The 13775-nt window shown below is 47.1% G+C and overlaps 1 protein-coding gene across 2 annotated transcripts in view; it reads right to left on the reverse strand.

The window, feature by feature from the left end:
- The window catches only part of crb1 (crumbs cell polarity complex component 1), a 78744-nt gene that overhangs the window by 32965 nt on the left and 32004 nt on the right, over positions 1 to 13775 (reverse strand). For both annotated transcript variants that reach the window (XM_078407729.1, XM_078407730.1), the window contains exons 6-8: positions 8599 to 9546; positions 5056 to 5597; positions 3595 to 3760 (exon numbers count right to left, since the gene is read on the reverse strand). In XM_078407729.1, coding sequence (XP_078263855.1) covers positions 3595 to 3760; positions 5056 to 5597; positions 8599 to 9546 — 1656 coding nt within the window. The remainder of the gene's footprint in view (positions 1 to 3594; positions 3761 to 5055; positions 5598 to 8598; positions 9547 to 13775) is intronic.

Genomic DNA, 13775 nt, shown 5'->3' on the forward strand with positions numbered 1-13775 from the left:
ACAAACCTGGTCACGTGTGAAGTTGCACAGAAGTACTTTAAAAACGTATCTCGCACGATTGTTTGCTCAATGGAACGAGTTCTGAAAGCCCCCCCCCCCCCCCAGCGAATCTGGACGACAAAACTTGAAACTGGTACAGTATGTGAACCCCCTCCAGTAATTAGTTCATCATTCATTGGAGCAAATGTATTTACTTAAGCCATCATAATATGGTTGGCAAAGAAGCATTCAGAGTTAATTGGCCCCCGCCCATAGTGTGCAGGGAGGAGATGTGAAAGTGGGATAACATCAACCTAATGTGAACAGGTGATCGATGGTCAGCATGGACTCAGCTAGTTAGGTTTATGGTCACGTGTACTGTGGTGCAGTGAAAAGCTTTTGTTGCGTGTTAGCCAGTCAGCCTTAAGACAATACATGATTACAATGGAACCGTTCATAGTGATTCAAGATACATGATAAGAGAATAATTGTTAGTGCAAGATAAAGCCAGTAAAGTCCAATCAAAGATAGCACAAAGGGTCACCAAGTGAGGTGGATACTAGTTCAGGACTGCTCTCTAGTTGTTGGTTGGATGGTTCGGTGATCTGATAATAGCTGGGAAGAAACTGGAAGTTTCTGAATCTGGAAGTGTGCATTTTCACACTTCTGTACCTCATGCCCGATGGGAGAGGGGAGAAGAGGGAGTGACCAGGGTGCGACTCGTCCTTGATTATGCTGCTGGCCTTGCCGAGGCAGCGTGAAGTGTAGATGAAGTCAATGGAAGGGAGGTGGGCCGAAGGGCCAGTTTCCGTGCTGTATTTTTTAATTAATGAAGACAGTGACACCACTATGAATCCCATTATATGCAAATATCATGCTACTGGGTATCATGTACGACATTCAATTTTGGACCATTCCAGTTCTGTAACCAAAAATGTCATTGTCGCACGTAGGTTTCTCACAATCTAATTGTTATTGTTTTGGAGGTTTCCTATCAATAAGTAAGCGGCTATTGGCAGGGAATCTAAATGATCAATTAATCCTGATATCACTGTGGTGCAACAGATGTATAAAAATGTCTGACTCCAAGAACAACTTTAAGGTTAATCTATCTTAAGTTTAACCTTGAGGATTCTGTGCATTGTTCAGTGAAGTCCATCTACTAGGTAGTATAAGATAAAAAAAAGAGTGTTAGTAGATGGGGATTGGCTGGTTCTACGGTCGAGGAAGAAACGGAGGGCTTCGAGACCATCCTTGTGGGGGATGGAAGTGTAGAGTGACTGGACATCCATGGTAAAGATGAGGGAGTGGGGGCCTGGGAACCGGAAGTTATCGAGGAAGTTATCGGGTCTTGACCCGAAATGTCGCCCATTCCTTCTCTCCTGAAATGCTGCCTGACCTGCTGAGTTACTCCAGCATTTTGTGAATTCATTCCATCTACTAGGTATACCATTCACTACATATAGAGGTCCCAAATAAATTAACCCTGGTTAACATCTTTGATTTTGGTGCAAATATATATCAAAGACCATAATTGTCAGTTTTACACTGTTACTTTGCCCCAGTCCGTTTCACCCTTTGTGTAGGGGTGTTTAAGATACAGCCGTGTGTAGTGTACTTCCTCAAACTGTTTTGATTCCCAATAGTGGGCATAAAGTTGCATTTTAAAAAATATATATTTACTGTCTTATCAATTTTGATTTTGTGGTTTAGATCATTATTTATCAATACCTCTTTCATGACATTCAGAAGTTTGTAATTCTTTTGTGTCCTCCAATGGCTAGCAGGTTTGGCCCACACATTTTAGGAGGGGACGAGAGGAACAGGAACGATTGTGCGTAGGAAAGAACGGCAGAAGCTGGTTTTCTACCCAAGATACACACAAAATGCTGGAGTAACTTAGTGGGCCAGGCAGCATCTCTGGAGAAAAGGAATAGGTGACTTTCAGCCTGAAGATGGATTCCAACCTGAAACGTCACCTATTCCTTATCTCCAGAGATGCTGCCTGACTCACTGAGTTACTCCAGAATTCTGTGTCGATCTTAGATACCAGTCACTGTGTACACATCCGAGCCTGTCCAGATTCCACGTTTGGATCGAAGTGAGTATCTCACAGACGAGGTGTTTAGTTGTTCATTTAAGCTATTACTTGTGGACAACTGTGTTAACAGAGAAGGGTTGTACGATCACTGTGATGCTCACTGCTGTGCCAATCTTTTACACTTCTCAAATACTAGATGGCATGGCATTAAGATGAGGGGGGGGGGGGTGTAAAGTTTATAGAAGATGCACAGGGCTAAGTTTGTTTCACACGGAGGCTGGTGAGGGCCTGGAACACGCTGCCGGGGGTGGTGTTGAAAGCAGATGTGATGGTGGCGTTGAAAAGATCGGCACGTGGATATGGTGGATTATGTGCACTTGGTCTTGGTCTTGGCATCATGTTCGGCGCAGAGATTGCAGGCCAAAAGGGCCTGTACCTGTGCTGTGCTCTATGTTAATTAAAATAATTATTAATTAATAAAAAAATAATTGTTAATGAATAAAAAAGCTATGTTAATCTAAAGCTAAGCAATGGGCCAAGGCAAATTCCAGGGCAGATGTGGCAACTGGAAACCCCTTGCCCAGGTTGCCCTCCAATGCCCGAGAGTGCTTGCCAAAGCCTGAAGGCATTTTCCATGTCTTAGAGATTTTTTCAAAATGCCTGAAAGAATTTCAAGTCTATCCCCTTTCATGAAGTGGGATGCCCAGCGGCCTCTTGTGGAAACACTGGCTTGTTTGGGCGGCACGGTGGCACAGCGGTAGAGTTGCTGCCTTGCAGCGCCAGAGACCCGGGTTCGATCCTGACTACGGGTGCTGTCTGAACGGAGTTTGTACGTTCTCCCCGTGACTGCAAGGGTTTTCTCCGGGTGTTCCAGTTTTCTCCCCCATTCCAAAGGTGTACAGGTTTGTAGGTTAGTGGGCTGTGGTAAAATTGTAAATTGTTCCCAGTGTGTAGGATAGCGTTAGTGTGCAGGGCAATCGCTGGTCGGTACTGTATAAAAGTCTAAAGAAAAGATTTTATTAAGCAGAGCTCACAAGGAGATCTTATCGAAACGTATAAGATTATTAAGGGGTTGGACACGTTAGAGGCAGGAAACATGTTCCCAATGTTGGGGGAGTCCAGAACAAGGGGCCACAGTTTAAGAATAAGGGGTAAGCCATTTAGAACTGAGATGAGGAAAAACTTTTTCAGTCAGAGGGTTGTGAAACTGTGGAATTCTCTGCCTCAGAAGGCAGTGGAGGCCAATTCTCTGAATGCATTCAAGAGAGAGCTGGATAGAGCTCTTAAGGATAGCGGAGTCAGGGGGTATGGGGAAAAGGCAGGAACGGGGTACTGATTGAGAATGATCAGCCATGATCACATTGAATGGCGGTGCTGGATCGAAGGGCCGAATGACTTCCTCCTGCACCTATTGTCTATTGACGAGCAATCCAATCTACAACGAGGATGCCCTTGTTCGAAGCATGGATGGAATTGTCAAAGCGTAGCTTTAATCAACACTCTCTGACGATCGGTAGTGTCACTGCTTTTCCAATAACACATGGGTTGAGAAGACCGGAAAGTCGCCTACTCACAATCAAACCCATCTCCGAGCAAGTGGCACTGTGACCCTTGCGGGCATGGGTCGAGCTGACACCACTGCACCAGGCTGCAGGTCTTTCCAGAGGTATTCGGGGGGCAGGAGCAGACAAAGTCATCCCAGCCAGATGAGCAGATGCCACCATTCAAACAGGGGCTGAACTGGGTAAGCAGAAACAAAATTACTACAGAATTAAAAATTACGTCTCACAGATTCAATTTGAAGACACCGAATCCAACAGTTCGAAAATAGTGGCACTGCACAGCGGCACAGCGGTAGAGTTGCTGCCTTACAGCGCCAGAGACCCAGGTTCAATCCTGACGAGGGGTGCCGTCAATAAGGAGTTTGTACGTTCTCCCTGTGTCTGTGTGGGTTTCCTCCAGGTGTTCTGGGTTTCCTCAAATATTCGAAAGATAAGCAGGTTTGTAATTTGTTCCTGATCTGCAGGTGGCTGATCACTGGACATCGGAGACTCAGTGGGTTAAAGGACCTGTTTCCAAACTGTTTCTCTAAAACTAGAAGTGCTATATTTTACCCTACTGACAATGCCTACCTTCTAAACAAAAATGGTATCTGTACATCATGGAACTGGCATCAATATGAAGAGAAGGTTTTCCTGTTAGATATTACATAGGGAAAGTCTGAAGAAGAGTCCCGATCCAAAACATCACCTATCCGTGTTCTCCAGAGATGCTGCCTGGCCCACTGAGTTACTCCAGCACTCTGTGTCAAAGATAGTATTCATGTCAGCTACCTGTAAACTGTGAGATTATGGTATTGCACCAAGATTTTAGTTACAATATAGGTTTGTCCTTCTATCCAAGTAGATAAAAAGGTTCAAAGATTCTTTTAGATAGGCACATGAAAGTTTAATTTTAGTTTTGTTTATTGTCATGTGTACCGAAGTACAGTGAAAAGCCTTTTTGGTATGTGCTATACAGTGGAAAGACTATACATGATTACAATCGAACCGCCCACAGTGTACAGACGCAGGATAGAGGGAATAACGTTTAGTGCAAGATAAAGTACAGCAAAGTCCGATTAAATATAGTCCAAGTGTCTCCCATGAGATAGATGGTAGGTCAGGACCGCTCTCTAGTTAGTGATGGGCCAGTTCAGTTGCCTGATAACAGCCGGGAAGAAACTCTCCCCGAATCTGGTGCTGGGCATTTTCACACTTCTGTATCTCTTTCCCGATGGGAGAGGGCAGAAGAGAGAGTGACTGGGGTGAGACTCGTCCTTGATTATGCTGGTGGCCTTGCTGAGGCAGCGTGAAGTGTAGATGGAGTCAATAGAAGGGAGGCAGGGAATAGTGGGGAATGGATCATGAACAGGTAGATGAGATCAGTTAAACTTGGCATCAAGTTTGGCATATACATTGTGGTCGAAGGGGCGATTGGTGTGCTGTTCTCTGTTCTATGTAATAAGGGTGTGAATTGCAGTCTGTATACTGTACCTGACAGGTGTTGTTTCCAGCACAGCCACTTGTTATATTTACTAGTTTCCTGTTACTGTAAGACTCCCCGGAGACGCCAACGGGATAAAACTCAAGTCTCTTGTTGTTGATTTTTATATCCTGGATGCATCCTTCAAAGTAACTTGTGTCTTGGGCAAGTTCCATCTGGTCTGGCAGGCCTCCGATCCAAGCCACGTCGCCAGCCTGCACTCTAACTGGGGGGATTGGAACGCGGCCTACAACTCGACCCGACTCAACCAGCTTCATTTGGTTTGGTTTTATCTCCACAGTTATTAAGTGGAAGCTGCCGTCGGTAATGGAGTGATCACTGGCGAGAGGTTGAGACGGAGGGGATTGGGCCACCACATGTCCAGCGTCCAACTCCAGCTGAAGGTACGGAAAGCCGCCACTCTGCAGCATCAGCAACAGGCCGCTTGGTTTGCGGGAACGAACGAACATGGATATGTTCACTTCCTCTCCTGGATTGTCATCAATGGTAAACACAGCGTAGCCTTCAGGGCCAAATCTACCCGGGGTTAATTCTGTCAAGAAAACACAAAAGGCAAATTGGATTAACAACCTCATGTACAGGGTTGTGTGCATGAGGTACAGACCTTAGGGACATCCTCATGTGCAGAGTTACACCCGTCAAACAATGATTACTGTCACAATAGAAATCAGACGAGCATTCTTGCTGAAAAAATATACATAAAGAGTTCTGAAGAAGGCCCAAAACGTCACCCATTCCTTCTTTCCAGGGATGCTGCCTGTCCCGCTGAGTTACTCCAGCATTTTGTATCTATCAACATAAAGAGATCCTTTATCAGAGAAATCTAAGTAAAACCCAGCTGTATAACTAAGCGTGTTGCTATGCAAGATCGGAGTTGCGGGATGTAGAAGAGACCCTAGTGAGAGCCTCATCTATAATGGAGGAAGGGAAGCCCCGTTTCCTGAAGATTGCAAGAGCGGAGTTGCGGGATGTATAACTAAGCGATGGAATAGATGCTGCTTTAACAAGACCAATGAAACCATAGCAACATCTGCTTTGCATTCTGCCTGAATAATTTCTTGAAATTGTGATCAATGGGAGAGAACATTGGGCCAAGGGTTTAAAACAGGCAGGTGTTTCACTCTTGCTCATTTTGCCCACAGTCAATGGTTGAATCATCTGCAGGAAGGAACTGCCGATGCTGGTTTATACCGAAGATGGGCACAAAGTGCTGGAGTAATTTAGTGGGTCAGGCAGCATCTCTGGAGAAAAGGAACAGGTGATGTTTCGGGTCGTAACCCTTCTTTGGACTGAAAGGTGGGGGGTGGTGGTGGGCAGATTTTGCATAAGCATATGGACATGCATGGAACACGGGATCATCTACAGGTAGATAAGAAATTATTTTGACACCATGTTCAGTACAGATATTGTGGGCCGAAGGGCCTGTTCTTGTGTACTGTTCTATTAGTGAGTACATGAGTTGGCCTAATATTCTATTCATAATTTTGATTACTTGTGTTAATGATAACAGATTTTAAAAATATTTAGAACGGAGATGAGGAAAAACGTTTTCAGTCAGAGAGTTGTGAATCTGTGGAATTCTCTGCCTCAGAAGGCAGTGGAGGCCAATTCTCTGAATGCATTCGAGAGAGAGCTAGATAGAGCTCTTAAGGATAGCGGAGTCAGGGGGTATGGGGAGAAGGCAGGAACGGGGTACTGATTGAGAATGATCAGCCATGATCACATTGAATGGTGGTGCTGGCTCGAAGGGCCGAATGGCCTACTCTTGCATCTATTGTCTATTGTCTATTTTAGGTTATTAAAAGCATGTTAAAACGTCACTTTTAATGTGGACATTGGACATTGTCTCTGGAACTGTTACACTCCAATGCTGTTACACTATATTCCGCACTCTGCATTTTTTTCTTTGCTCTACCTGTTGTACTTGTGTTTGGTTTGATTGCACTCGTGTATAGTATTATCTGATTTCACTGGACTTCATGCCAACAAAAGCCTTTTATCTGCATCTCGGTACACGTGACAATATTAACCCTAAACCTAATCCAAAGTGAACGTCCACGCGAGCTGTGCTTTCTTCCAAACTGTTCGAGGATTGGGACTGATTCACTTTGGACTTCTCGGCAATGCAGCCAACATCCAGACTGCATCTTCAACTTTCAACGCAAGGGCACCAAGATCAGCCCTCTGGTAGACTGCATCTAATTTCCCATTGAGTTTTTCTTGCCTTTCGACTTTAGGGACACAGCACGGAAACGGGCCCTTCGGCCCACCAAGTCCGCGCCGACCAGCGATCAACCCGTACACTAGTTCTGTCCTGCGCACGAGGGACAATTTACAATATACAGATGCCAATCAACCTACAAACCTGCACGTCTTTGGAGAGTGGGGGGAAACCGGAGCTCCTGGCGAAAACACACACGGTCACTGGGAAAACGTGCAAAGTCCATACAGATGGCACCTGTAGTCAGGATCGAACCTGAGACTCTGGTGCTGTGAGCCAACAGCTCTACCACTACACCACAGTGCCCGCCCAAAGCTGGTTCAATTTTTAAATGTTATTTGTAATACCTTGCTGAATGGGAGTCAGAGGTTATGGGGAGAAGGCAGGAGAATGGGGTTAGGAGAGAGAAACCATGATTGAATGGTGGAGTAAACTTGATGGGCCGAATGGCCTATTTCTATTATCACTTATGACCTTATGATAGACAATAGACAATAGGTGCAGGAGGAGGCCATTCGGCCCTTCGAGCCAGCACCGCCATTCAATGTGATCATGGCTGATCATTCTCAATCAGTACCCCGTTCCTGCCTTCTCCCCATAACCCCCTGACTCCGCTATCCTTCTCTATCTAGCTCTCTCTTGAATGCATTCAGAGAATTGGCCTCCACTGCCTTCTGAGGCAGAGAATTCCACAGATTCACAACTCTATAACATATATAACAACTACAGCATGGAAACAGGCCTGTCCGGCCCTACCAGTCCACGCCGACCATTCTCCCTGACCTAGTCTCATCTACCTGCACTCAGACCATAACCCTCCAATCCCCTCCTATCCATATACCTATCCAATTTACTCTTAAATAATAAAATCGAGCCAGCCTCCACCACTTCCACCGGAAGCCCATTCCATACAGCCACAACCCTCTGAGTAAAGAAGTTCCCCCTCATGTTACCCCTAAACCTTTGTCCCTCAATTCTGAAGCTATGTCCCCTTGTTGGAATCTTCCCCACTCTCAAAGGGAAAAGCCTACCCACGTCAACTCTGTCCGTCCCTCTCTGAAAACGTTTTTCCTCATCTCAGTTCTAAATGGCCTACCCCTTATTCTTAAACTGTGGCCCCTTGTTCTGGACTCCCCCAACATTGGGAACATGTTTCCTGCCTCTAACGTGTCCAACCCCTTAATAATCTTATACGTTTCGATAAGATCTCCTCTCGTCCTTCTAAATTCCAGTGTACACAAGCCTAGTCATTCCAGTCTTTCAACATACCACAGTCCCATTATTCTGGGAATTAACCTAGTAATCTACCTACCTTCAGAACAGTTCAATCCGACGTATGGGCGGAAACAATCACAGCGGTAATTTGTCAACAGATCGACACATTGGCCCCTGCTTTGGCACGGATCGGTCTGGCACCGAGTACTCTTGCCACACCCAGGCTGCACATTCAGGGCCGCCTGGGCCGGGAGAGCGTCCAGCTCCAGCACATTCGAGTCCACTGTCACGTCCTGAAGGCAACCGATAAAATGGGGCCGGGTGGCTCCTGGATAATCTCCATGGACACCCAGGGTGCCGCCAAAGGACGTGCTTTCAAACGCAGAGGAAAGTTGCCCACTCTCCATCTCGAGAGGCTTCAGGACCGTGCATTCTCCAGCACAGGGACGATCCAGCAGTTCGACCGCAAAATGGCTGCTGAGTGTCACTTCCACACTGTGCCACTCCCCATCGCTCACGTCCTTGAAGATCTCAAGGCTTGCAAGCGGTCGATTCCTCACTTGCAGCGACGCTGACAAATGCCCGTTGAGCACTTCCAATTTCATGAATGTTCCTCTGTTCCCCCGGTGGAAAATTATTGCATTGGGCAGCACGGTTCTACACCTTAGGAACACGCGATAGGCAGGTGTGTGCGTCGCGGACTGAGTCTTCCTGGTAAGTGATGTTTTAAAATGAAGATAACCGCTGACTGCAAAGGAGAAGGTGGTGGACAGTTGACAGTACGTGCCAGCGTGGCCGTCCGTACAGAGGCAGCGGTGCCTGTGTTGTTTACCCAGCAGGTAAGGGATGCATGTTGCCTTGTTCTGGCATCCGTGGCTCTCACAGCCAGTCAGAATATCCGTACAGTTCTGGCCTCCGAAGAACACCCCTTGCTCGCCTCCTGCTGGGCAGTGGCAGGTGTAACCCTCCTGCGTATTCCGGCACGTTCCTCCATTCTGACAAGGATTCCAGTCACACTCGCCAACATCCATCTCGCACTGTGAACCTTGAAAAGGAAGAGAGAAAAAGTTGAGTTGAGTTTGTTGTCACGTGTACAGTGAAAAGATTTGTTGCGTTTGTTCTTCTGACAGGTAACAAGTGAAAGCTTTTGGAGAAGCAAGGAACTGCAGAAGCTGGCTTACTAAAAAAAAAAGACACAGAGTGCTGGAGTAACTCAGGCGGTCAGGCAGCATCTCTGGAGAACATGGGTAGGTGACGTTTCTTCAGACTGATTTGTTTTAGATTGTCTCTAAGACATTTGTACATTGTGGACACAGACGCTAGTTTGTTGAATTCATTTGTGATCATCATAAGTTACTTCCTTTCGTCTCCTTTAACAACGTTTAAAAGACATTTGGACAGGCACATGGATGGGAAGGGCTGAGAGGATATGGGCCAAATGTAGGCACTTAGGTCAGCATGGATGAGTGGGGTCGAAGGGCCTGTTTCTGTGTTGTATAACTTTATGAGGCTGTCAAAGAGTTATGCAGCAATAAATCAGGCCCTTCAGCCCATCAAATTCCCGCCATCAAACACCCATTTACACCAACCCATTGGTTTCTCCGCCACACTTGGGATGATTTACGGAGGAAATTAACCTGTGAGAGGAAATGGAAGCTCTTGTAGGAACAGCCACATGCGTACAGGGAGAATGGGCAAGGCTGAGAGAGAGAGATTTTTCTCCTCTAGAGGGGAGTGAAGGCTTTAAGGTGAGCCGAGGCTAGGGGTGCCAACTTTCAAACTCCCAAATACGGGACGTCACCACCCCGCGCCCCACGTGACCTCACCCAGCCAGTGGCCACATGCTCCCGTTTCACCAATGATGGCCGCTCGGGCCAGGTGGCGGGTTGCTACGCAACCTCCGCCAGGCGAAAACACTCGGCCCCGCTCTCCGAACACACTCCGTTAGCCTACAGTGTCCGGGCCTACAGTGTCCGGGCCTACAGTGTCCGGGCCTACAGTGTCCGGGCCTACAGTGTCCGGGCCTACTGTGTCCGGGCCTACTGTGTCCGGGCCTACTGTGTCCGTGCCTATAGTGTCCGTGCCTACAGCCCCCCCCCCCCCGGGCCTACAGTGTCCATGCCTACAGTGTCCGGGCTTGCAGCCCCCCCCGGGCCTACAGTGTCCATGCCTACAGTGTCCGGGCCTGCAGCCCCCCCCCGGGCCTAATACAGGACAATGACGGTTCCGTACGGGATAAACAGATTTAGGCCAAAATACGGATGTCCCGGCTAATACGGGACAGTTGGTAACCCTAGCCGAGGCCTAGATCAGCCTGAAGAAAGGTGTCGACCCGAAACGTCACCCATTCCTTCTCTCCTGAGATGCTGCCTGACCTGCTGAGTTACTCCAGAATTTTGTGTCTACCTTCAATTTGAACCAGCATCTGCAGTTATTTTCCTATACACCTAGATCAGCCATGATTGATTGATTGAGTGGGAGAGAGTAGACTCCAGGGATAATGCATGGCTGCCTCCTGCTTTACCTTTCACTTCTCTCCTTATCTGTCAACCCTTCGTCTCCTTTTCAATGCAACCTTGTTCCACCCATCTTCCAATCAACACCCACCTCAGCCTTATCCACCCATCACTTGGCGAACTTTGTCCTACCTCCCTCCCCCCACCTCCCCCTTTCATATATTATTGGCTAAGTATGCACAAATCAGAATATAAATAAGAAGGAACTGCAGATGCTAGAATTTTGAGCAAAGTCGAAGTACTGGAGGAACTCAGCCGGGCAGCATCTGTGAAGGGAATGGACAGGCGATGTTTTAGGTCGGAATATCGGACTTACAACAGGGTCTGAAGAAGGATCGCGACCTGAAATGTGGTCTACCCATTCCTTCCTTCTGCAGATGCTGTCTGCCCCGCTGAGTTCCACCAGCACCTTCATGTTTTAGTCATTAGAGTTGTTACTTTGCTTCAAATTATAACTCTCTGTGTACTGTTCATTACAAATTTCTTCCAACGATCAAAATGTATAAATACACAAATAGAAAATAATTTAAATAAATGTGCTGAGTCCCCTAAAAGTTGTATCATTACAAGGAGCCAATTGTTTTATAACCCCCCCATATTAAAGTATTTGGTTTCTTCCCGCACACTGAAGACGCACAGGTTTGTAGGTGAATTGGCTTGGTATAAATGTAAATTGTCCCTAGTGTGTGTAGGATAGTGTTAATGTGTGGGGATCGCTGGTCGGTGCGGACTTTGAAGGATCTCGACCCATTCCTTCTCTTTAGAGATGCTGCCTGTCCCGCTGAGTTACTCCAGCATTTTGTGTCCATCTCTGGTGGGTCGAAGGGCCGATTTCCCAGCTGCATCTCTAAACTAAACTAAACTAAGCAGCTGCTCTGTGGATTATGGTGATTCATCTATTATTGGTTAATGTACCGAACACAAACATCTCGGTGACTCTTGATTTTAGAAGTGCTGCTTAACCTATCTTTCTTGAAGAATAAATCGTCTAAACTCAAGCAAATTATTTCCAGTTCAGTAGGACTATAAAGCCATTCACATGAATTACATTTGAAAAATCCATAAAGCTAGTTACAATTTTAAAAATGTAAAAACATGCTAACAATTATGTGTCGAAAGATAGTGGTGAAGGTGTGGAATTCTCTGCCTCAGAAGGCAGTGGAGGCCAGTTCGTTGGATGCTTTCAAGAGAGAGCTGGATAGAGCTCTTAAGGATAGCGGAGTGAGGGGGTATGGGGAGAAGGCAGGAACGGGGTACTGATTGAGAGTGATCAGCCATGATCGCATTGAATGGCGGTGCTGGCTCGAAGGGCTGAATGGCCTACTCCTGCACCTATTGTCTATTGTCTATTGAAAGGAACTGCAGATGCTGGTTGATAACTCATGGCGGCGCCTAACGGCAGCGGCTGACTAGCAGTCTGTCCGTCATTTTTTTGTTGAGTGTCGGTGTTGGGATGATTTTTATATATATTTTTTTGGTTGTGTATGTGTGGGAGGGGGTGGTGGTGTGTGGGGGGTGGGTGTGGGTGGGTGGGTGTGGGGAACTTTTCTCTTCCTCACGGCGCGGGGTGCGGCTCGGCTGCGGGGCCTAACATCCCCCGGTGCGGCTTGGCCGCTGGACTTTACATCCCGGTGCGGCTTGGCCGCTGGACTTTACATCCCGGTGCGGCTTGGCCGCTGGACTTTACATCCCGGTGCGGCTTGGCCGCTGGACTTACATCGCCCGGTGCAGCTCGGCTGCGGGGCTTAACACCGCCCGGTGCAACTCGGCTGCGGGGCTTTACATCGCCCGGTGCAGCTCGGCTGCGGGGCTTAACACCGCCCGGTGCAGCTCGGCTGCGGGGCTTAACACCGCCCGGTGCAGCTCGGCTGCGGGGCTTAACACCGCCCGGTGCGGCTCGGCTGCGGGACTTTTCACCGCTGGTGCGGCTCGGCTGCGGGACTTAGCTGCGCAAGGCTTGGTCGCGGGCCTTTCATCGCCCGGTTCGGCCGCGGGACGTTTCAGCGCCCGGTGCGGGGACTGTGCGGGTCGGTCGGGGACGAGCTGTCTGTCCGTGGGCGTGGGGAAGAGAGGGGAAGTTTTGTTGCCTCCATCACAGTGAGGGGGTGTTTGGAGTCACTGTGATGGACGTTTGTGTTGGGGTCATGTGTCTTGTGTTCTTTTTTTTTTCTATGACTGCTATGTAGTTTCGTTCGGTACTTCGGTACCGAACGACAAATAAAGCTCTGTTATACCTGTTATACCTGTTATATCGGAGATGGCCACAGAATGCTGGTTGTCACTTAGTGGGTCAGGCAGCATCGCTGGAGAAAAGAAACCCTTCTTCAGATAATTATATTATATTGTGATTCATTGCATCGCCAAAATTCAAAGGTGTTTCATTGAGACTAAGGGATGCCCTGTTCCTTTAACATACAACATTAAATTTTAATTATTGCAATAAACTCATCAGAGGCATATTTAACTAAACACCAATTATACATATTTAAAAAATATATATTACCAGCATCTGCAGTTCCCTGTTACTACGGCAATTATTCCCGATGGCACGCCTAACTTTTTCTCCTGAGTATTAAAGTAATATAACAACTCCAGGCTAATGCAATTAACTTAAAAGAATATTCTACTCATAAATATTTACCTGTGATGACCATCATCAAGACGGATGCCTTAAGAACGGATAACACCATTGCTCCAAATGGGATTTAAAAGGGTTTGCACCTGAACTCTTTAAAACAAACTCTTTAATTGATCTTCA

This window comes from Rhinoraja longicauda, chromosome 11 (genome assembly GCF_053455715.1).
Source record: "Rhinoraja longicauda isolate Sanriku21f chromosome 11, sRhiLon1.1, whole genome shotgun sequence".
Taxonomy (NCBI): domain Eukaryota; kingdom Metazoa; phylum Chordata; class Chondrichthyes; order Rajiformes; family Arhynchobatidae; genus Rhinoraja; species Rhinoraja longicauda.